This window comes from Salvelinus fontinalis, unplaced genomic scaffold (assembly GCF_029448725.1).
Source record: "Salvelinus fontinalis isolate EN_2023a unplaced genomic scaffold, ASM2944872v1 scaffold_0055, whole genome shotgun sequence".
NCBI lineage: Eukaryota > Metazoa > Chordata > Actinopteri > Salmoniformes > Salmonidae > Salvelinus > Salvelinus fontinalis.
In genome coordinates this window covers 60,812-82,028 of record NW_026600264.1, presented here as the reverse complement: position 1 = coordinate 82,028, position 21,217 = coordinate 60,812, and the positions used below count along the sequence as shown (strand labels likewise).

Here is a 21,217-nt window from a genome sequence, read left to right as displayed (position 1 = left end):
AAACTATTAAAGTTCAACACACTGTCTTTGTGAAAGCAACTTTATTTTAAGCAACAAAAAAAGTTTACTGTTTTACAAATTCAACTGTAGAAACATGTAACAGTATATTTCCAGACACACAAACAATCTGTATACAAGGACAGAAGAATTGCAGGTTTTATGTTAAGCCAGACGGCTAAATACTCATGGAAAGGGCTTTAGTGATGACCTTAACACATAAAAGGACAGACACGTAGAAACATCAGTAAGCCTCTAGCTAGCTACAGACATGAACTAGCTAGCGATTCTTTTCTGTGCCTGCGGCCTTTGAGACGGGCCTTTTCGCGGTCCCTTGTTCTGGTCTGGTTGGGCCTGGGTGGTACGGGACACGGCAGACACCCCGTCTACAAACTTAGTCTTGAACAGAACGTTGGCGTTGGTGAACATGCCATCCTTCAGAGAGACCACCACAAACTACAGAGAAGAAATGGAGACAAAGTATGTTAACAGCCCACTTTATATGGCAGGTATTTTATTTAACCAGGCAAGAACAAATTCTTATTTACAATGACGGCCAGGAACAGTGGGTTAACTGCCTTGTTCAGGGGAACAGTGGGTTAACTGCCTTGTTCAGGGGAACGGTGGGTTAACTGCCTTGTTCAGGGGAACGGTGGGTTAACTGCCTTGTTCAGGGGAACAGTGGGTTAACTGCCTTGTTCAGGGGAACAGTGGGTTAACTGCCTTGTTCAGGGGAACGGTGGGTTAACTGCCTTGTTCAGGGGAACGGTGGGTTAACTGCCTTGTTCAGGGGAACAGTGGGTTAACTGCCTTGTTCAGGGGAACGGTGGGTTAACTGCCTTGTTCAGGGGAACGGTGGGCTAACTGTCTTGTTCAGGGGAACGGTGGGTTAACTGCCTTGTTCAGGGGAACGGTGGGTTAACTGCCTTGTTCAGGGGAACGGTGGGTTAACTGCCTTGTTCAGGGGAACGGTGGGTTAACTGCCTTGTTCAGGGGAACGGTGGGTTAACTGCCTTGTTCAGGGGAACGGTGGGTTAACTGCCTTGTTCAGGGGAACGGTGGGTTAACTGCCTTGTTCAGGGGAACGGTGGGTTAACTGCCTTGTTCAGGGGAACGGTGGGTTAACTGCCTTGTTCAGGGGAACGGTGGGTTAACTGCCTTGTTCAGGGGAACGGTGGGTTAACTGCCTTGTTCAGGGGAACGGTGGGTTAACTGCCTTGTTCAGGGGAACGGTGGGTTAACTGCCTTGTTCAGGGGAACGGTGGGTTAACTGCCTTGTTCAGGGGAACGGTGGGTTAACTGCCTTGTTCAGGGGAACGGTGGGTTAACTGCCTTGTTCAGGGGAACGGTGGGTTAACTGCCTTGTTCAGGGGAACGGTGGGTTAACTGCCTTGTTCAGGGGAACGGTGGGTTAACTGCCTTGTTCAGGGGAACGGTGGGTTAACTGCCTTGTTCAGGGGAACGGTGGGTTAACTGCCTTGTTCAGGGGAACGGTGGGTTAACTGCCTTGTTCAGGGGAACGGTGGGTTAACTGCCTTGTTCAGGGGAACAGTGGGTTAACTGCCTTGTTCAGGGGAACGGTGGGTTAACTGCCTTGTTCAGGGGAACGGTGGGTTAACTGCCTTGTTCAGGGGAACGGTGGGTTAACTGCCTTGTTCAGGGGAACGGTGGGTTAACTGCCTTGTTCAGGGGAACGGTGGGTTAACTGCCTTGTTCAGGGGAACGGTGGGCTAACTGTCTTGTTCAGGGGAACGGTGGGTTAACTGCCTTGTTCAGGGGAACGGTGGGTTAACTGCCTTGTTCAGGGGAACGGTGGGTTAACTGCCTTGTTCAGGGGAACGGTGGGTTAACTGCCTTGTTCAGGGGAACGGTGGGTTAACTGCCTTGTTCAGGGGAACGGTGGGTTAACTGCCTTGTTCAGGGGAACGGTGGGTTAACTGCCTTGTTCAGGGGAACGGTGGGTTAACTGCCTTGTTCAGGGGAACGGTGGGTTAACTGCCTTGTTCAGGGGAACGGTGGGTTAACTGCCTTGTTCAGGGGAACGGTGGGTTAACTGCCTTGTTCAGGGGAACGGTGGGTTAACTGCCTTGTTCAGGGGAACGGTGGGTTAACTGCCTTGTTCAGGGGAACGGTGGGTTAACTGCCTTGTTCAGGGGAACGGTGGGTTAACTGCCTTGTTCAGGGGAACGGTGGGTTAACTGCCTTGTTCAGGGGAACGGTGGGTTAACTGCCTTGTTCAGGGGAACGGTGGGTTAACTGCCTTGTTCAGGGGAACGGTGGGTTAACTGCCTTGTTCAGGGGAACGGTGGGTTAACTGCCTTGTTCAGGGGAACAGTGGGTTAACTGCCTTGTTCAGGGGAACGGTGGGTTAACTGCCTTGTTCAGGGGAACGGTGGGTTAACTGCCTTGTTCAGGGGAACGGTGGGTTAACTGCCTTGTTCAGGGGAACGGTGGGTTAACTGCCTTGTTCAGGGGAACGGTGGGTTAACTGCCTTGTTCAGGGGAACGGTGGGTTAACTGCCTTGTTCAGGGGAACGGTGGGTTAACTGCCTTGTTCAGGGGAACGGTGGGTTAACTGCCTTGTTCAGGGGAACGGTGGGTTAACTGCCTTGTTCAGGGGAACGGTGGGTTAACTGCCTTGTTCAGGGGAACGGTGGGTTAACTGCCTTGTTCAGGGGAACGGTGGGTTAACTGCCTTGTTCAGGGGAACGGTGGGTTAACTGCCTTGTTCAGGGGAACGGTGGGTTAACTGCCTTGTTCAGGGGAACGGTGGGTTAACTGCCTTGTTCAGGGGAACGGTGGGTTAACTGCCTTGTTCAGGGGAACGGTGGGTTAACTGCCTTGTTCAGGGGAACGGTGGGTTAACTGCCTTGTTCAGGGGAACAGTGGGTTAACTGCCTTGTTCAGGGGAACGGTGGGTTAACTGCCTTGTTCAGGGGAACGGTGGGTTAACTGCCTTGTTCAGGGGAACGGTGGGTTAACTGCCTTGTTCAGGGGAACGGTGGGTTAACTGCCTTGTTCAGGGGAACGGTGGGTTAACTGCCTTGTTCAGGGGAACGGTGGGTTAACTGCCTTGTTCAGGGGAACGGTGGGTTAACTGCCTTGTTCAGGGGAACGGTGGGTTAACTGCCTTGTTCAGGGGAACGGTGGGTTAACTGCCTTGTTCAGGGGAACGGTGGGTTAACTGCCTTGTTCAGGGGAACGGTGGGTTAACTGCCTTGTTCAGGGGAACGGTGGGTTAACTGCCTTGTTCAGGGGAACGGTGGGTTAACTGCCTTGTTCAGGGGAACGGTGGGTTAACTGCCTTGTTCAGGGGAACGGTGGGTTAACTGCCTTGTTCAGGGGAACGGTGGGTTAACTGCCTTGTTCAGGGGAACGGTGGGTTAACTGCCTTGTTCAGGGGAACGGTGGGTTAACTGCCTTGTTCAGGGGAACGGTGGGTTAACTGCCTTGTTCAGGGGAACGGTGGGTTAACTGCCTTGTTCAGGGGAACGGTGGGTTAACTGCCTTGTTCAGGGGAACGGTGGGTTAACTGCCTTGTTCAGGGGAACGGTGGGTTAACTGCCTTGTTCAGGGGAACGGTGGGTTAACTGCCTTGTTCAGGGGAACGGTGGGTTAACTGCCTTGTTCAGGGGAACGGTGGGTTAACTGCCTTGTTCAGGGGAACGGTGGGTTAACTGCCTTGTTCAGGGGAACGGTGGGTTAACTGCCTTGTTCAGGGGAACGGTGGGTTAACTGCCTTGTTCAGGGGAACGGTGGGTTAACTGCCTTGTTCAGGGGAACGGTGGGTTAACTGCCTTGTTCAGGGGAACAGTGGGTTAACTGCCTTGTTCAGGGGAACAGTGGGTTAACTGCCTTGTTCAGGGGCAGAACGACATTTATACCTTGTCAGCTTGGGGATTCGATCCAGCAACCTTTCAGGTTACTAGTCCAACGCTCTAACCACAAGGCTACCTGCCGCCCCAGTGTGTGTGTAGGACTGGTGTGTTACCTGGGAGTGTGTGAAGTGTGTCCTTAACATCTGTCCTATGTTCTGTGTGTGTGAGAGGTCCAGAGCAGCGTCCACCTCATCCAAGATGTAGATGGGAGCCGGTTTAAACAGCAGCATGGCCAGGATCAGAGACAAAGCTACCAGAGACCTGGAACACAGTTACAACACACACATTCAGACCACTTAAAAATAAAATTACATCACAGCCTTATTAAAAGATTTGATTAAATACATTTTTTCCTCAAATCGAGACACACTAGCCCATTATGACAAAGCAAATTTATATAAAAAAATAAATAAAATGCAGATATCACATCTGCATAAGTATTCAGACCCTTTCCTCAGTACTTTGTTGAAGCCCCTTTGGCAGTGATTACAGCATCAAGTCTTCTTGGGTCTGACGCTACAAGCTCGGCACACCCGTATTTGGAGAGTTTCTGCAGATCCTCAAGTTCTGACAGGTTGAACGGGGAGCGTTGCTGCACAGCTATTTTCAGGTCTCTCCAGCGATGTTCAAGTCCGGGCTCTGGCTGGGCCACTCAAGGACATTCAGAGACTTGTCCCGAAGCCACTCATGCGTTGTCTTGGCTGTGTGCTTAGGGTCGTTGTCCTGTTGGAAGGTGAACCTTCGCCCCAGTCTGAGGTCCTGAGAGCTCTGGAGCAGGTTTTCATTAAGGATCTCTGTACTTTGCTCTGTTCATCTTTCCCTCAATCCTGACTAGTCTCCCAGTCCCTGCCACTGAAAACATCCCCACAGCATGATGCTGCCACCACCGTGCTTCACCGTAGGGATGGTACCAGGTTTCCTCCAGATGTGACGCTTGGCATTCAGGCCAAAGAGTTCAATCTTGGTTTCATCAGACCAGAGAATCTTCTTACTCAGGGTCAGAGTCCTTCAGGTGCCTTTTGGAAAACTCCAAGCGGGCTGTCATGTGCCTTTTACTGAGGAGTGGCTTCCGTCTGGCCACTCTACCATAAAGGCCTGATTGGTGGAGTGCTGCAGAGATAGAACCTTCCAGAAGGAAAACCATCTCCACAGAGGAACTCTGGAGCTCTGTCAGAGTGACCATCGGGTTCTTGGTCACCTGCCTGACCAAGGCCCTTCTCCCCCAATTGCTCAGTTTGGCCAGCTCTAGGAAGAGTCTCCAAACTGCTTCCATTTCAGAATGATGGAGGCAACTGTGTTCTTGGGGACCTTCAATGCAGCAGAAATGTTTCGTACCCTTCCCCAGATCTGTGCCTCGATACAATCCTGTCTCGGAGCTCTACGGACAATTCCTTTGACCTCATGGCTTGGTTTTTACTCTGACATGCACTGTAAACTGTGAGACCTTATATAGACAGGTGTGTGCCTTTCCAAATCATGTCCAATCAATTGAATTTACCACAGGTGGAGTCCAATCAAATTGTAGAAACATCTCAAGGATGATCAATGGAAACAGGATGCACCTGAGCTCAATTTCAAGTCTCATAGCAAAGGGTCTGAATACTTATGTCAACAGGATCATTCTGATTTTAATAAATTTGCAAACATTCCTAAAAACCTGTTTTTGCTTTGTCATTCTGGGGCATTGTGATGTCATTCTGGGGCATTGTGATGTCATTCTGGGGCATTGTGATGTCATTCTGGGGTATTGTGATGTCATTCTGGGGTATGTTATTTTTTTTAATCTATTTTAGAATAAGGTTGTAACGTAACAAAACGTGTGAAAAGTCAAGGGGGTCTGAATACTTTCAGAATGCACCGTACAATACACAGACACAGTTACACGTGCGTTCGACCAAAGAGGACCGTTCTGTTCATCCGAGTCCACTTCAGAATCAAAGCTAGTGTTACTGATCACTAGCCAATCAATAGAGCCGTCTAATCAATCAACTGACATTTGACACCTTCTGGCTGCGTTTACACAGTCAGCACAATTCTGATGTTTTGGCCAATCATATCAGATCTTTTTCAGAGCTGATCTGGGTAAACAGCCATTGAGTTTGTAGAGGTTAGTAAACTGGCAATTAGTAGCACAAATATCACACACACACACAATACTAATGTAGGTGTCAGTGAATTATCAATAAGTTCCTGGTTAAATGGATCTCCCCGTACCTCTGTCCTCCGCTGAGTTCAGTGAGGTTCTCCTTCCATGTGTTTCCCAGAGCCACCTTGAACTCCAGACCCTCGAGGGCCCCGCAGCCTTCAGGAGGGGCCAAGCGGGCATCAGCCCCCGGCAGCAGGGTGGAGAAGATACTGCCAAAGTCTTTATTCACCTGGAGGGACACAGAGAGAGACATTAGGAGAGACACAGAGAGAGACAGAGAGAGACACACATTATGAGAGACACAGAGAGACAGGAGACAAATGTAATGAGGCAGTTGATGAGTCACTTTTCCAGAGACCTGAAAACTTCGCTCCTAGAAATGTCCAGACTTTGTATCAGAGGACACAGTCTGGTGATGAAATAATGTCTCTGTATCAGAGGACACAGTCTGGTGATGAAATAATGTCTCTGTCTGAGGACACAGTCTGGTGATGAAATAATGTCTCTGTATCAGAGGACACAGTCTGGTGATGAAATAATGTCTCTGTATCAGAGGACACAGTCTGGTGATGAAATAATGTCTCTGTATCAGAGGACACAGTCTGGTGATGAAAGCAGAAAAACAGCATTTTTACCACTTGTTTTTACATCAAATGGTCCTGTATCGTTAAGACATTTTTCAAACACACACAAACCTTCTGCCAGGCAGACACACAGAGACAGACCTTCTGCCAGGCAGACACGCAGAGACAGACCTTCTGCCAGGCAGACACACAGAGACAGACCTTCTGCCAGGCAGACACGCAGAGACAGACCTTCTGCCAGGCAGACACACAGAGACAGACCTTCTGCCAGGCAGACACGCAGAGACAGACCTTCTGCCAGGCAGACACACAGAGACAGACCTTCTGCCAGGCGATGTTGAGGGCCTCCTTCTTCTTCTGGTCCAGCTCCTCTATGGTCTGGAGGATCTTAGACTTGTCATTCTCGACGATCCTCTTCTTCTTCATCAGGTCATTATACTGATGGAGGTCAGGGCAAAAAATAGGGTCACGGGTCACGTTCTCAACTCTCCTCCAATCAGATCAAAGGGTGCTACCGTTACCCTATTGACATCTGCCAGAACCTCAAGAAGGGCCCAAGAGGAATCAAAATAGATATGATACAAGATCCAAAGGAAACACACACACACACACACCTCCCCAAACTCACCCTCTCCTCAGCCTGACTCAACATGTTCATGGCTCTCTTGTTGACAGATCTCTCCAGTCGTGTCTTGGACTCTTCCAGCTTCTTCAGCCTCTGGCCCGCCTCTTTAGGGTTGTTGACCTTGAAGTCGTATCCCGTGTTGGGCTGGCCGAACAGGCCTCTCTCCTGACTGATCCACTCATGTTCCTCCAACATACGAGACACCTGGAGAGAGGAAGGGATGGAGGAGAGAGAGAGAGGGAGATGGATGGAGGAGAGAGGGATGGAGGAGAGAGAGGGGTGGAGGAGAGAGAGGGATGGAGGAGAGAGAGGGATGGAGGAGAGAGAGGGATGGAGAGAGCGGAGACAGGAGGGATGGATGGGAGAGAGAGGGATGGATGGGAGAGAGAGGGATGAGAGAGAGAGGGATGGAGAGAGCGGAGACAGGAGGGATGGATGGAAAGAGAGGAGACAGGAGGGATGAATGGAGAGAGAGAGGGATGGATGGGAGAGAGAGGGATGGATGGAGAGAGAGAGGGATGGAGAGAGCGGAGACAGGAGGGATGGATGGAGAGAGAGAGGGTGGAGAGAGCGGAGACAGGAGGGATGAATGGAAAGAGAGGAGACAGGAGGGATGAATGGAGAGAGAGAGGGATGGATGGGAGAGAGAGGGATGGATGGAGAGAGAGAGGGATGGAGAGAGCGGAGACAGGAGGATGGAGAGAGAGAGAGGGATGGAGAGAGAGAGGGATAGAGAGAGAGAGAGGGATGGATGGAGAGAGGGAGGGAGGAGAGGGAGGGAGGGAGGAGAGAGAGGGATGGAGAGAGCGGAGACAGGAGGGATGGATGGAGAGGGTGGAGAGAGACAGAGCAGGATGAGAGAGAAAAGGAGTGGAAAGAGAGAGGAGAGAGATACGTTAGTCTGGCTAGCGGAACACGACTCTCACGTTCCTCTAACAGAAGGAGGAAGCTCACTCAGAAGACCAGATCCCATTTAGTGCTGTGATTTAAGTGATCTCTTCTGAGGAGACAAACAGATCGATCTGGACACAGAGAGAATATAAAGAGATGAGGAGAGACGACAGATCAAATGGAGATTAGAAAGCAGAGTTGATCAGTAACTGTACCTTAGCAGCAGCGTCCTGACTGTCTTTACGGTGGTGTTGATCAGTAACTGTACCTTAGCAGCAGCCTCCTGACTGTCTTTACGGTGTTGATCAGTAACTGTACCTTAGCAGCATCATCCTGACTGTCTTTACGGTGGTGTTGATCAGTAACTGTACCTTAGCAGCAGCGTCCTGACTGTCTTTACGGTGGTGTTGATCAGTAACTGTACCTTAGCAGCAGCGTCCTGACTGTCTTTACGGTGTTGTTGATCAGTAACTGTACCTTAGCAGCAGCGTCCTGACTGTCTTTACGGTGTTGTTGATCAGTAACTGTACCTTAGCAGCAGCCTCCTGACTGTCTTTACGGTGTTTGTTGATGTTGTGTTCCAACTCTTTAATCTTCAGCTGAGACTCATTGGTTCTCTCTCTCATTTGATTGGCTTCTGTACTCTTACCCTGGAACGAACACACACACACACACACACACACACACACACACACACACTTTGTTTTCATTAAATTACATCATCAAAGTAGCTCATAAGCGTTGGGTAGAACCTAGATATTTGTATTAAGTGATCTGATCCTAGATCAGAGGTTATAACAATCTCTCATGGACAGATGCTCGTAACAGCTGATATCGTAGCGTCTCTAGAGCCTCCATTTTCATTTTCCGCTAATTCCATTTTTCTCCATTTTATTTTTCCCCCCACCAATTTCCTGATGTTTTTAATTCTCAGAAATCACACTTCAAGTCCATAACAGTGTTTAAACAATATCAGGAGACCACTTGAGGTCTGGGTAAAATCTCAGACATGTTTCATTTTTGGATGTAGGGATCCTCTTTAATTCAGTTGTAGATACTATGGATGTAACAGCTCACCGATACGCTTTGATCCCGCGATTCAAATGTTTAAGATACGAGTGCATCTGTCCGCAGGAACAAAAAAAAACGATATGTGTATGTAGCATTAGTAGCATGCATCGGTCAGAAAAAAACGATTTAAATGAGTGACAGAGATTTATTTTAGGTTAGTTATTTTAGGTTAGCCATTACATATTTTTTTTTAAATTATAATGGCGCACAAGACACCTGTCTGAGTGGACCGATCCATTGTGGAGGCCGTGGGGGGTGGTACAGTCCATCAGTCTAAGACACCTGTCTGATTGGACCGATCCATTGTGGAGGCCGTGGGGGGTGGTACAGTCCATCAGTCTAAGACACCTGTCTGAGTGGACCGATCCATTGTGGAGGCCGTGGGGGGTGGTACAGTCCATCAGTCTAAGACACCTGTCTGATTGGACCGATCCATTGTGGAGGCCGTGGGGGGGGTGGTACAGTCCATCAGTCTAAGACACCTGTCTGATTGGACCGATCCATTGTGGAGGCCGTGGGGGGGGTGGTACAGTCCATCAGTCTAAGACACCTGTCTGATTGGACCAATCCATTGTGGAGGCCGCGGGGGGTGGTACAGTCCATCAGTCTAAGACACCTGTCTGATTGGACCGATCCATTGTGGAGGCCGTGGGGGTGGTACAGTCCATCAGTCTAAGACATCTGAATCAATGGCGGAAATATTATCTTACAACAAATGCATTTTGATAGTTGTCGCTGTTGGACACCTTTTCCAATGTTGCTAACAAGGAACTTTTATACCGGGACACAAATATTGTGTCCCTGATCATTTGGACAAATCACGACTTAGCAGGTGTTTGTCATTTCTGAATTTGTGAAGGACGGGGGACATTTGGTTCATCAATTTGCAGAGAGTTTCAGTTTGGGGGGGGGGGGGGGGGGGGGGACTTTGCTAATCTCCTTAGTATCTTTTCACCTACATCTCCAGCAGAACTTAATCCAGCATCTGATGCTTTTACGAAGGGTTTTTGTTCTGCGTGTCCGAGACGGTTTCCACGACAACAGTATGATGATGATGATGATGGCAGCATGGTAATAACAACACCAGTACTACGGACAATAATGTAGTGATCATACCTTGATCTCTTTGTCCTGGGATACGATCACCTCTTTCTGTCTAGTCAACTCCTCCTGGGCCTTACGCACAGACTCCTGGAGAGAGAGGGGAGGAGGGGAGGAGAGGGGGGGGGGGGTTGAGGAAGGAGAGAGAGAGGAGGGGAAAAGGGATGTGAAGATAGAGCAGAAGAGCGTGTTGTCAGTGATAAAGTATATAAACAAATATAGCTAGTTCATGTCAACAATACAGACACTCGGGCCGGGCTAACCGACGAGGTCGCCACTCGGGCCGGGCTAACAGACGAGGTCGCCACTCGGGCCGGGCTAACCGACGAGGTCGCCACTCGGGCCGGGCTAACCGACGAGGTCGCCACTCGGGCCGGGCTAACCGACGAGGTCGCCACTCGGGCCGGGCTAACCGACGAGGTCGCCACTCGGGCCGGGCTAACCGACGAGGTCGCCACTCGGGCCGGGCTAACCGACGAGGGCGCCACTCGGGCCGGGCTAACCGACGAGGGCGCCACTCGGGCCGGGCTAACCGACGAGGGCGCCACTCGGGCCGGGCTAACCGACGAGGGCGCCACTCGGGCCGGGCTAACCGACGAGGGCGACACTCGGGCCGGGCTAACCGACGAGGTCGCCACTCGGGCCGGGCTAACCGACGAGGTCGCCACTCGGGCCGGGCTAACCGACGAGGGCGACACTCGGGCCGGGCTAACCGACGAGGGCGACACTCGGGCCGGGCTAACCGACGAGGTCGACACTCGGGCCGGGCTAACCGATGAGGTCGACGACATTTGACAGTATTGGACCAGGATGTAAACGGTACCTCGTTCTCTGCCACGGTGGCAGTCATACGTAACGGTACCTTGTACTCTGCCACGGTACTAGACATACGTAACGGTACCTTGTTCTCTGCCACGGTGGCAGACGTACGTAACGGTACCTCGTTCTCTGCCACGGTGGTAGACATACGTAACGGTACCTTGTTCTCTGCCACGGTACTAGACGTACGTAACGGTACCTTGTTCTCTGCCACGGTACTAGACGTACGTAACGGTACCTCGTTCTCTGCCACGGTGGTAGACATACGTAACGGTGCCTCGTTCTCTGCCACGGTGGTAGACATACGTAACGGTACCTTGTTCTCTGCCACGGTGGTAGACATACGTAGCGGTACCTCGTTCTCTGCCACGGTGGTAGACGTACGTAGCGGTACCTCGTTCTCTGCCACGGTGGTAGACGTACGTAACGGTACCTCGTTCTCTGCCACGGTGGTAGACGTACGTAGCGGTACCTCGTTCTCTGCCACGGTGGTAGACGTACGTAACGGTACCTCGTTCTCTGCCACGGTGGTAGACGTACGTAACGGTACCTCGTTCTCTGCCACGGTGGTAGACGTACGTAACGGTACCTCGTTCTCTGCCACGGTGGTAGACGTACGTGACGGTACCTCGTTCTCTGCCACGGTGGTAGACGTACGTAACGGTACCTCGTTCTCTGCCGCGGTGGTAGACGTACGTGACGGTACCTCGTTCTCTGCCGCGGTGGTAGACGTACGTGACGGTACCTCGTTCTCTGCCGCGGTGGTAGACGTACGTAACGGTACCTCGTTCTCTGCCGCGGTGGTAGACGTACGTAACGGTACCTCGTTCTCTGCCGCGGTGGTAGACGTACGTAACGGTACCTCGTTCTCTGCCACGGTGGTAGACGTACGTAACGGTACCTCGTTCTCTGCCACGGTGGTAGACGTACGTAACGGTACCTCGTTCTCTGCCACGGTGGTAGACGTACGTAACGGTACCTCGTTCTCTGCCACGGTGGTAGACGTACGTAACGGTACCTCGTTCTCTGCCACGGTGGTAGACGTACGTAACGGTACCTCGTTCTCTGCCACGGTGGTAGACATACGTAACGGTACTAGACATACGTAACGGTACTAGACATACGTAACGGTACTAGACATACGTAACGGTACTAGACATACGTAACGGTACCTCGTTCTCTGCCACGGTGGTAGACGTACGTAACGGTACCTCGTTCTCTGCCACGGTGGTAGACGTACGTAGCGGTACCTTGTTCTCTGCCACGGTGGTAGACGTACGTAACGGTACCTCGTTCTCTGCCACGGTGGTAGACGTACGTAACGGTACCTCGTTCTCTGCCACGGTGGTAGACATACGTAACGGTACCTCGTTCTCTGCCGCGGTGGTAGACATACGTAACGGTACCTCGTTCTCTGCCACGGTGGTAGACGTACGTAACGGTACCTCGTTCTCTGCCACGGTGGTAGACGTACGTAACGGTACCTCGTTCTCTGCCACGGTGGTAGACATACGTAACGGTACTAGACATACGTAACGGTACCTCGTTCTCTGCCACGGTGGTAGACATACGTAACGGTACCTCGTTCTCTGCCACGGTGGTAGACATACGTAACGGTACCTCGTTCTCTGCCACGGTGGTAGACGTACGTAACGGTACTTTGTTCTCTGCCACGGTGGTAGACATACGTAACGGTACTAGACATACGTAACGGTACCTCGTTCTCTGCCACGGTGGTAGACGTACGTAACGGTACCTCGTTCTCTGCCACGGTGGTAGACATACGTAACGGTACCTCGTTCTCTGCCACGGTGGTAGACATACGTAACGGTACCTCGTTCTCTGCCACGGTGGCAGACCTACGTAACGGTACCTCATTCTCTGCCACGGTGGTAGACGTACGTAACGGTACCTCGTTCTCTGCCACGGTGGTAGACGTACGTAACGGTACCTCGTTCTCTGCCACGGTGGTAGACGTACGTAACGGTACCTCGTTCTCTGCCACGGTGGTAGACATACGTAACGGTACCTCGTTCTCTGCCACGGTGGCAGACATACGTAACGGTACCTCGTTCTCTGCCACGGTGGTAGACATACGTAACGGTACCTCGTTCTCTGCCACGGTGGTAGACATACGTAACGGTACCTCGTTCTCTGCCACGGTACTAGACGTACGTAACGGTACCTCGTTCTCTGCCACGGTGGTAGACGTACGTAACGGTACCTCGTTCTCTGCCACGGTGGCAGACGTACGTAACGGTACCTTGTTCTCTGCAACGGCGGCAGACGTACGTAACGGTACCTTGTTCTCTGCCACGGTGGTAGACGTACGTAACGGTACCTTGTTCTCTGCCACGGTGGTAGACATACGTAACGGTACTAGACATACGTAACGGTACCTCGTTCTCTGCAACGGCGGCAGACGTACGTAACGGTACCTCGTTCTCTGCCACGGTGGTAGACGTACGTAACGGTACCTTGTTCTCTGCAACGGCGGCAGACGTACGTAACGGTACCTTGTTCTCTGCCACGGTGGTAGACGTACGTAACGGTACCTTGTTCTCTGCCACGGTACTAGACATACGTAACGGTACTAGACATACGTAACGGTACCTCGTTCTCTGCCACGGTGGCAGACATACGTAACGGTACCTCGTTCTCTGCCACGGTGGTAGACATACGTAACGGTACCTCGTTCTCTGCCACGGTGGTAGACATACGTAACGGTACCTCGTTCTCTGCCACGGTGGTAGACATACGTAACGGTACTAGACATACGTAACGGTACCTCGTTCTCTGCCACGGTGGCAGACATACGTAACGGTACCTCGTTCTCTGCCACGGTGGTAGACATACGTAACGGTACTAGACGTACGTAACGGTACCTCGTTCTCTGCCACGGTGGTAGACGTACTTAACGGTACCTCGTTCTCTGCCACGGTGGTAGACATACGTAACGGTACCTCGTTCTCTGCCACGGTGGTAGACATACGTAACGGTACCTTGTTCTCTGCCACGGTGGTAGACGTACGTAACGGTACCTCGTTCTCTGCCACGGTACTAGACATACGTAACGGTACCTCGTTCTCTGCCACGGTGGTAGACATACGTAACGGTACCTCGTTCTCTGCCACGGTGGTAGACATACGTAACGGTACTAGACATACGTAACGGTACTAGACATACGTAACGGTACTAGACATACGTAACGGTACCTCGTTCTCTGCCACGGTACTAGACATCCGTAATGGTACCTCGTTCTCTGCCACGGTGGCAGACGTACGTAACGGTACCTCGTTCTCTGCCACGGTGGCAGACGTACGTAACGGTACCTCGTTCTCTGCCACGGTGGTAGACATACGTAACGGTACCTCGTTCTCTGCCACGGTGGTAGACGTACGTAACGGTACCTCGTTCTCTGCCACGGTGGCAGACGTACGTAACGGTACCTCGTTCTCTGCCACGGTGGTAGACATACGTAACGGTACCTCGTTCTCTCCCACGGTGGTAGACATACGTAACGGTACCTTGTTCTCTGCCACGGTGTTAGACATACGTAACGGTACCTTGTTCTCTGCCACGGTGGTAGACGTACGTAACGGTACCTTGTTCTCTGCCACGGTGGTAGACGTACGTAACGGTACCTTGTTCTCTGCCACGGTGGTAGACATACGTAACGGTACCTTGTTCTCTGCCACGGTGTTAGACATGTTCTCTATCTGTTCCTGGATGGTCGTCATGGCTTCGTCTACTGCCAGTATCTGTTGTTGATAGCCAGCCTGCTCCCTCTTCAACTCCTCCAACTCTAGGACCAGGGACTCAGCCTCCTGCACACACACACAACTTTCACGTCAAATCAAAAGTGCAGCCCCCTTGTTTGTACACTGTGGAGGGTCTTGAATAATGTTATTGCTGGGGTAATGTAACCCGGGTTATTGCTGGGGTAATGTAACCCGGGTTATTGCTGGGGTAATGTAACCCGGGTTATTGCTGGGGTAATGTAACCCGGGTTATTGCTGGGGTAATGTAACCCGGGTTATTGCTGGGGTAATGTCACCCGGGTTATTGCTGGGGTAATGTAACCCGGGTTATTGCTGGGGTAATGTAACCCGGGTTATTGCTGGGGTAATGTAACCCGGGTTATTGCTGGGGTAATGTAACCCGGGTTATTGCTGGGGTAATGTAACCCGGGTTATTGCTGGGGTAATGTAACCCGGGTTATTGCTGGGGTAATGTAACCCGGGTTATTGCTGGGGTAATGTAACCCGGGTTATTGCTGGGGTAATGTAACCCGGGTTATTGCTGGGGTAATGTAACCCGGGTTATTGCTGGGGTAATGTAACCCGGGTTATTGCTGGGGTAATGTAACCCGGGTTATTGCTGGGGTAATGTAACCCGGGTTATTGCTGGGGTAATGTAACCCGGGTTATTGTGTTGGTGTCTTTGGTTTTGGGGACAGTTGGCACAGAATTCAAATGTGTCTGTCTGTCTGTCTGTCTCCGCCACGGACGGACGTGTGTCTGTGTGTGTGTGTGTGTGTGTGTGTGTCTATGTCTGTGTGTGTGTCTGTCTGTCTGTCTGTCTGTCTGTCTGTCTGTCTGTCTGTCTGTCTGTCTGAATTGTGTCTGTGTGTGTGTGTGTGTGTGTGTGTGTGTGTGTGTGTGTGTGTGTGTGTGTGTGTGTGTGTGTGTGTGTCTCCACCTGTTGTCTCTCCTTCAGTTTCTTACTGAAGGCGTCAGCCTTGGTTTTAGCAGAGTTGACTTTCTGTTGAGCAGCTTTCAGTTCCTTCTCCCTCTCTGCCTCCGCATTCTTCATCTTATTCTCCAACACCTGGGGGGCAAGGACAGGTTTAACACCACAATATCAACAAAGCCAGGCCAGGTTTAACACCACAATATCAACAAAGCCAGGCCAGGTTTAACACCACAATATCAACAAAGCCAGGCCAGGTTTAACACCACAATATCAACAAAGCCAGGCCAGGTTTAACACCACAATATCAACAAAGCCAGGCCAGAGGTTTAACACAATATCAACAAAGCCAGGCCAGAGGTTTAACACAATATCAACAAAGCCAGAACAGAGGTTTAACACAATATCAACAAAGCCAGAACAGAGGTTTAACACAATATCAACAAAGCCAGAACAGAGGTTTAACACAATATCAACAAAGCCAGGCCAGGTTTAACACCACAATATCAACAAAGCCAGGCCAGGTTTAACACCACAATATCAACAAAGCCAGGCCAGGTTTAACACCACAATATCAACAAAGCCAGGCCAGGTTTAACACCACAATATCAACAAAGCCAGGCCAGGTTTAACACCACAATATCAACAAAGCCAGGCCAGAGGTTTAACACCACAATATCAACAAAGCCAGGCCAGAGGTTTAACACCACAATATCAACAAAGCCAGGCCAGAGGTTTAACAACACAATATCAACAAAGCCAGGCCAGAGGTTCAACACAATATCAACAAAGCCAGGCCAGGTTTAACACAATATCAACAAAGCCAGGCCAGGTTTAACACAATATCAACAAAGCCAGGCCAGAGGTTTAACACAATATCAACAAAGCCAGGCCAGAGGTTTAACACAATATCAACAAAGTCAGAACAGAGGTTTAACACAATATCAACAAAGTCAGAACAGAGGTTTAACACAATATCAACAAAGTCAGAACAGAGGTTTAACACAATATCAACAAAGCCAGAACAGAGGTTTAACACAATATCAAGAAAGCCAGAACAGAGGTTTAACACAATATCAACAAAGCCAGAACAGAGGTTTAACACAATATCAACAAAGCCAGAACAGAGGTTTAACACAATATCAACAAAGCCAGAACAGAGGTTTAACACAATATCAACAAAGCCAGGCCAGGTTTAACACAATATCAACAAAGCCAGGCCAGGTTTAACACAATATCAACAAAGCCAGGCCAGGTTTAACACAATATCAACAAAGCCAGGCCAGAGGTTTAACACAATATCAACAAAGCCAGGCCAGAGGTTTAACACAATATCAACAAAGCCAGGCCAGAGGTTTAACACAATATCAACAAAGTCAGAACAGAGGTTTAACACAATATCAACAAAGTCAGAACAGAGGTTTAACACAATATCAACAAAGTCAGAACAGAGGTTTAACACAATATCAACAAAGCCAGAACAGAGGTTTAACACAATATCAAGAAAGCCAGAACAGAGGTTTAACACAATATCAAGAAAGCCAGAACAGAGGTTTAACACAATATCAACAAAGCCAGAACAGAGGTTTAACACAATATCAACAAAGCCAGAACAGAGGTTTAACACAATATCAACAAAGCCAGAACAGAGGTTTAACACAATATCAACAAAGCCAGAACAGAGGTTTAACACAATATCAACAAAGCCAGGCCAGGTTTAACACAATATCAACAAAGCCAGGCCAGGTTTAACACAATATCAACAAAGCCAGGCCAGGTTTAACACAATATCAACAAAGCCAGGCCAGAGGTTTAACACAATATCAACAAAGCCAGGCCAGAGGTTTAACACAATATCAACAAAGCCAGGCCAGAGGTTTAACACAATATCAACAAAGCCAGGCCAGAGGTTTAACAACACAATATCAACAAAGCCAGGCCAGAGGTTCAACACAATATCAACAAAGCCAGGCCAGAGGTTCAACACAATATCAACAAAGCCAGGCCAGGTTTAACACAATATCAACAAAGCCAGGCCAGGTTTAACACAATATCAACAAAGCCAGGCCAGGTTTAACACAATATCAACAAAGCCAGAACAGAGGTTTAACACAATATCAACAAAGCCAGAACAGAGGTTTAACACAATATCAACAAAGCCAGGCCAGAGGTTTAACACAATATCAACAAAGCCAGGCCAGAGGTTTAACACAATATCAACAAAGCCAGGCCAGAGGTTTAACACAATATCAACAAAGCCAGGCCAGGTTTAACACAATATCAACAAAGCCAGAACAGAGGTTTAACACAATATCAACAAAGCCAGAACAGAGGTTTAACACAATATCAACAAACCCAGGCCAGAGGTTTAACACAATATCAACAAAGCCAGGCCAGGTTTAACACAATATCAACAAAGCCAGGCCAGGTTTAACACAATATCAACAAAGCCAGGCCAGGTTTAACACAATATCAACAAAGCCAGGACAGAGGTTTAACAACACAATATCAACAAAGCCAGGCCAGAGGTTTAACACAATATCAACAAAGCCAGGCCAGAGGTTCAACACAATATCAACAAAGCCAGGCCAGAGGTTCAACACAATATCAACAAAGCCAGGCCAGAGGTTCAACACAATATCAACAAAGCCAGGCCAGAGGTTCAACACAATATCAACAAAGCCAGGCCAGAGGTTCAACACAATATCAACAAAGCCAGGCCAGAGGTTCAACACAATATCAACAAAGCCAGGCCAGAGGTTTAACACAATATCAACAAAGCCAGGCCAGGTTTAACACAATATCAACAAAGCCAGGACAGGTTTAACACAATATCAACAAAGCCAGAACAGAGGTTTAACACAATATCAACAAAGCCAGGCCAGGTTTAACACAATATCAACAAAGCCAGGACAGGTTTAACACAATATCAACAAAGCCAGGACAGTGGGTCCCCAGAGACCATCCAAAAACAATAATTATGCACGGATGACTAAGTGTATTTACATGGGCGTTAAGAACGTTGGGCCGGTAACCGAAAGGACGATGGTTTAAATACCCGAGCTGATGTGCCCTTGAACAAGGCACTTAAACTCTGTAATATATATTTTTTTTGGGGGGGGGGTAAATTATCTGCTAAATGGCATACATTATCTCAGGGTAGGGCTGCAAAATTCTGGTAGCATGTGATCCTGAACGGAGACCACTGATAGGTCCAGACATAACCCACGGGGATAATCTGACCTTGTACTTCTCCTCTGCCTTCTTCTGGACCTCGTTACTGCTGAGCAGGGTCTCCTCACACTCCTCTGAGAGAGAGACACACAGAGACACACACACACACACAGAGACACACACACACACACAGAGACACACACAGAGACACACACACAGACACACACACAGACACACACACAGACACACACACAGACACACACACACACTTTAGTGCGAGTAAAGTCATACTGTATTTAAAAAATGTATAATAATCACAACAGCTGTGATGTAAACAGGAAGTTTTCGGGTATAATTTTATAAAATGCCGACGGATGAATTTGTTTGTTCGACGTGGTGGGATCTGTTCTGTCCCGGTTAAATGTTTCATGTGAGAAAATGGGGAGGTGGAAACGTCTTTAATGAGTAAATATTGATATAGGCTAATAACCATCATATGGAACTGAACATGGAGTCACGCCGTGACGTGGTGTCTGGTCCTCCCGCCACAACTCAGGATAACATGCAGTTTATTAGGCTACAGATGAAATAAATGATGATGAACTTCACAGGGGGGGTGAAAGTGAAAAGGTGATGAGTCCTTTCCAATAAATATCGAGGGTCTTATTCTGGTGACATGATGATCGATGCTTGACTGCAGTTTGACAAAGAAAAACCTTCTCTCTCTCTTATCCATAATAATGTCATGTAGGTAGCCTGTCCGCGCTGTATCCTACCAGCCGCTCTGTCCGCGCTGTATCCTACCAGCCGCTCTGTCCGCACTGTATCCTACCAGCCGCCCTGTCCGCACTGTATCCTACCAGCCGCCCTGTCCGCACTGTATCCTACCAGCCGCCCTGTCCACACTGTATCCTACCAGCTGCTCTGTATCCTACCAGCTGCTCTGTATCCTACCAGCTGCCCTGTCCGCACTGTATCCTACCAGCTGCTCTGTCCACACTGTATCCTACCAGCTGCTTGTCCTAGAGCTGCTCTGTCCGCACTGTATCCTATCAGCCGGTTGGCTAGAGAACAAGTGCCAACACCATTTGTGTGTGTGTGTGTGTGTACTCACCGACGGTGTGTGTGTGTGTGTGTGTACTCACCGACGGTGTGTGTGTGTGTGTGTGTACTCACCGACGGTGTGTGTGTGTGTGTGTGTGTGTGTGTGTGTGCTCACTCACCGATGGTCTTCAGTAACATCTTCAGTTCTTCCTGTTGTTTATGGAAGGAGCTCTGATGGAGTTTAACCTGGAGAATATCTAACTCCTCTGTCTTCATGTCTAACTGCTGCTTTAACAAACGATACCTAGAGAGAGAGGAGAGAGAGAGGAGGGAGGGAGAGGAGAGAGAGAGAGAGGAGGGGGAGGAGAGAGGGTAGAGGAGGGAGAGGAGAGAGAGGGTAGAGTTTAACCTGGAGAATATCTAACTCCTCTGTCTTCATGTCTAACTGCTGCTTTAACAAACGATACCTAGAGAGGAGAGGGAGGAGAGGGGAGAGGAGGGAGGAGAGAGGGTAGAGGGGGAGGAGAGAGGGTAGAGGAGGGAGAGGAGAGAGAGAGGAGAGTTTAACCTGGAGAATATCTAACTCCTCTGTCTTCATGTCTAACTGCTGCTTTAACAAACGATACCTAGAGAGAGGAGGGAGGGAGAGAAGAGAGAGAGAGGAGGGAGAGAAGAGAGAGGAGGGAGGGAGAGAGAGGGGAGAGAGAGAAGAGGAGAGAGAGAGAGAGGGGAGAGAGAGAGAGAGGAGAGAGAGAGAGGAGGGAGGAGAGAGAGAGAGAGGAGGGAGGAGAGAGAGAGAGAGAGAGAGGAGGGAGGGGGTAGAGATAGGAGAGAGGGTAGAGGGGAGGGACGGGGAGAGGGTAGAGAGGGGAGGGACCGTGGAGAGGGGTGGGACGGGGGAGAGAAAGGAGACGGGAGGGACAGGGGAGAGGGAATATATATAGAGAAATGTTTCAGAAATATTGAATTAGCTGAACTCCCAAAGCTACATAGTAAATGTTTCAGGACACACACCTCTCAGCGGTCCCCTTGAGAGCAGCCAGTTCTTTGTCCAGGGTCTGTAGCGCCGTCTCTGTGGCTGACAGACTGTCCTGCACCTCTCTCAGCTCCTGGAGACTGGACAGCACTGAGGCTGACTGGGAACGGGCTCCTACAGGGAGACACACCAAGTTAGAGAGGAGGGAACGAGGGGAAC

The 21,217-nt window shown here is 49.8% G+C and overlaps 1 protein-coding gene across 1 annotated transcript in view; it reads right to left on the bottom strand.

Moving 5' to 3' along the window:
- Window positions 1-24: 24 nt before the first annotated feature.
- smc2 (structural maintenance of chromosomes 2) overlaps window positions 25-21,217 on the bottom strand; it is a 33,474-nt gene continuing 12,281 nt past the window's right edge. The window contains exons 16-27 of the mRNA XM_055911205.1: window positions 21,037-21,172; window positions 20,202-20,326; window positions 19,048-19,112; window positions 15,814-15,942; window positions 14,796-14,939; window positions 10,309-10,383; window positions 8,652-8,771; window positions 7,234-7,434; window positions 6,927-7,043; window positions 6,090-6,250; window positions 3,989-4,136; window positions 25-453 (exon numbers count right to left, since the gene is read on the bottom strand). Coding sequence (XP_055767180.1) covers window positions 274-453; window positions 3,989-4,136; window positions 6,090-6,250; window positions 6,927-7,043; window positions 7,234-7,434; window positions 8,652-8,771; window positions 10,309-10,383; window positions 14,796-14,939; window positions 15,814-15,942; window positions 19,048-19,112; window positions 20,202-20,326; window positions 21,037-21,172 — 1,601 coding nt within the window. The 3' untranslated portion in view covers window positions 25-273. The remainder of the gene's footprint in view (window positions 454-3,988; window positions 4,137-6,089; window positions 6,251-6,926; window positions 7,044-7,233; window positions 7,435-8,651; window positions 8,772-10,308; window positions 10,384-14,795; window positions 14,940-15,813; window positions 15,943-19,047; window positions 19,113-20,201; window positions 20,327-21,036; window positions 21,173-21,217) is intronic.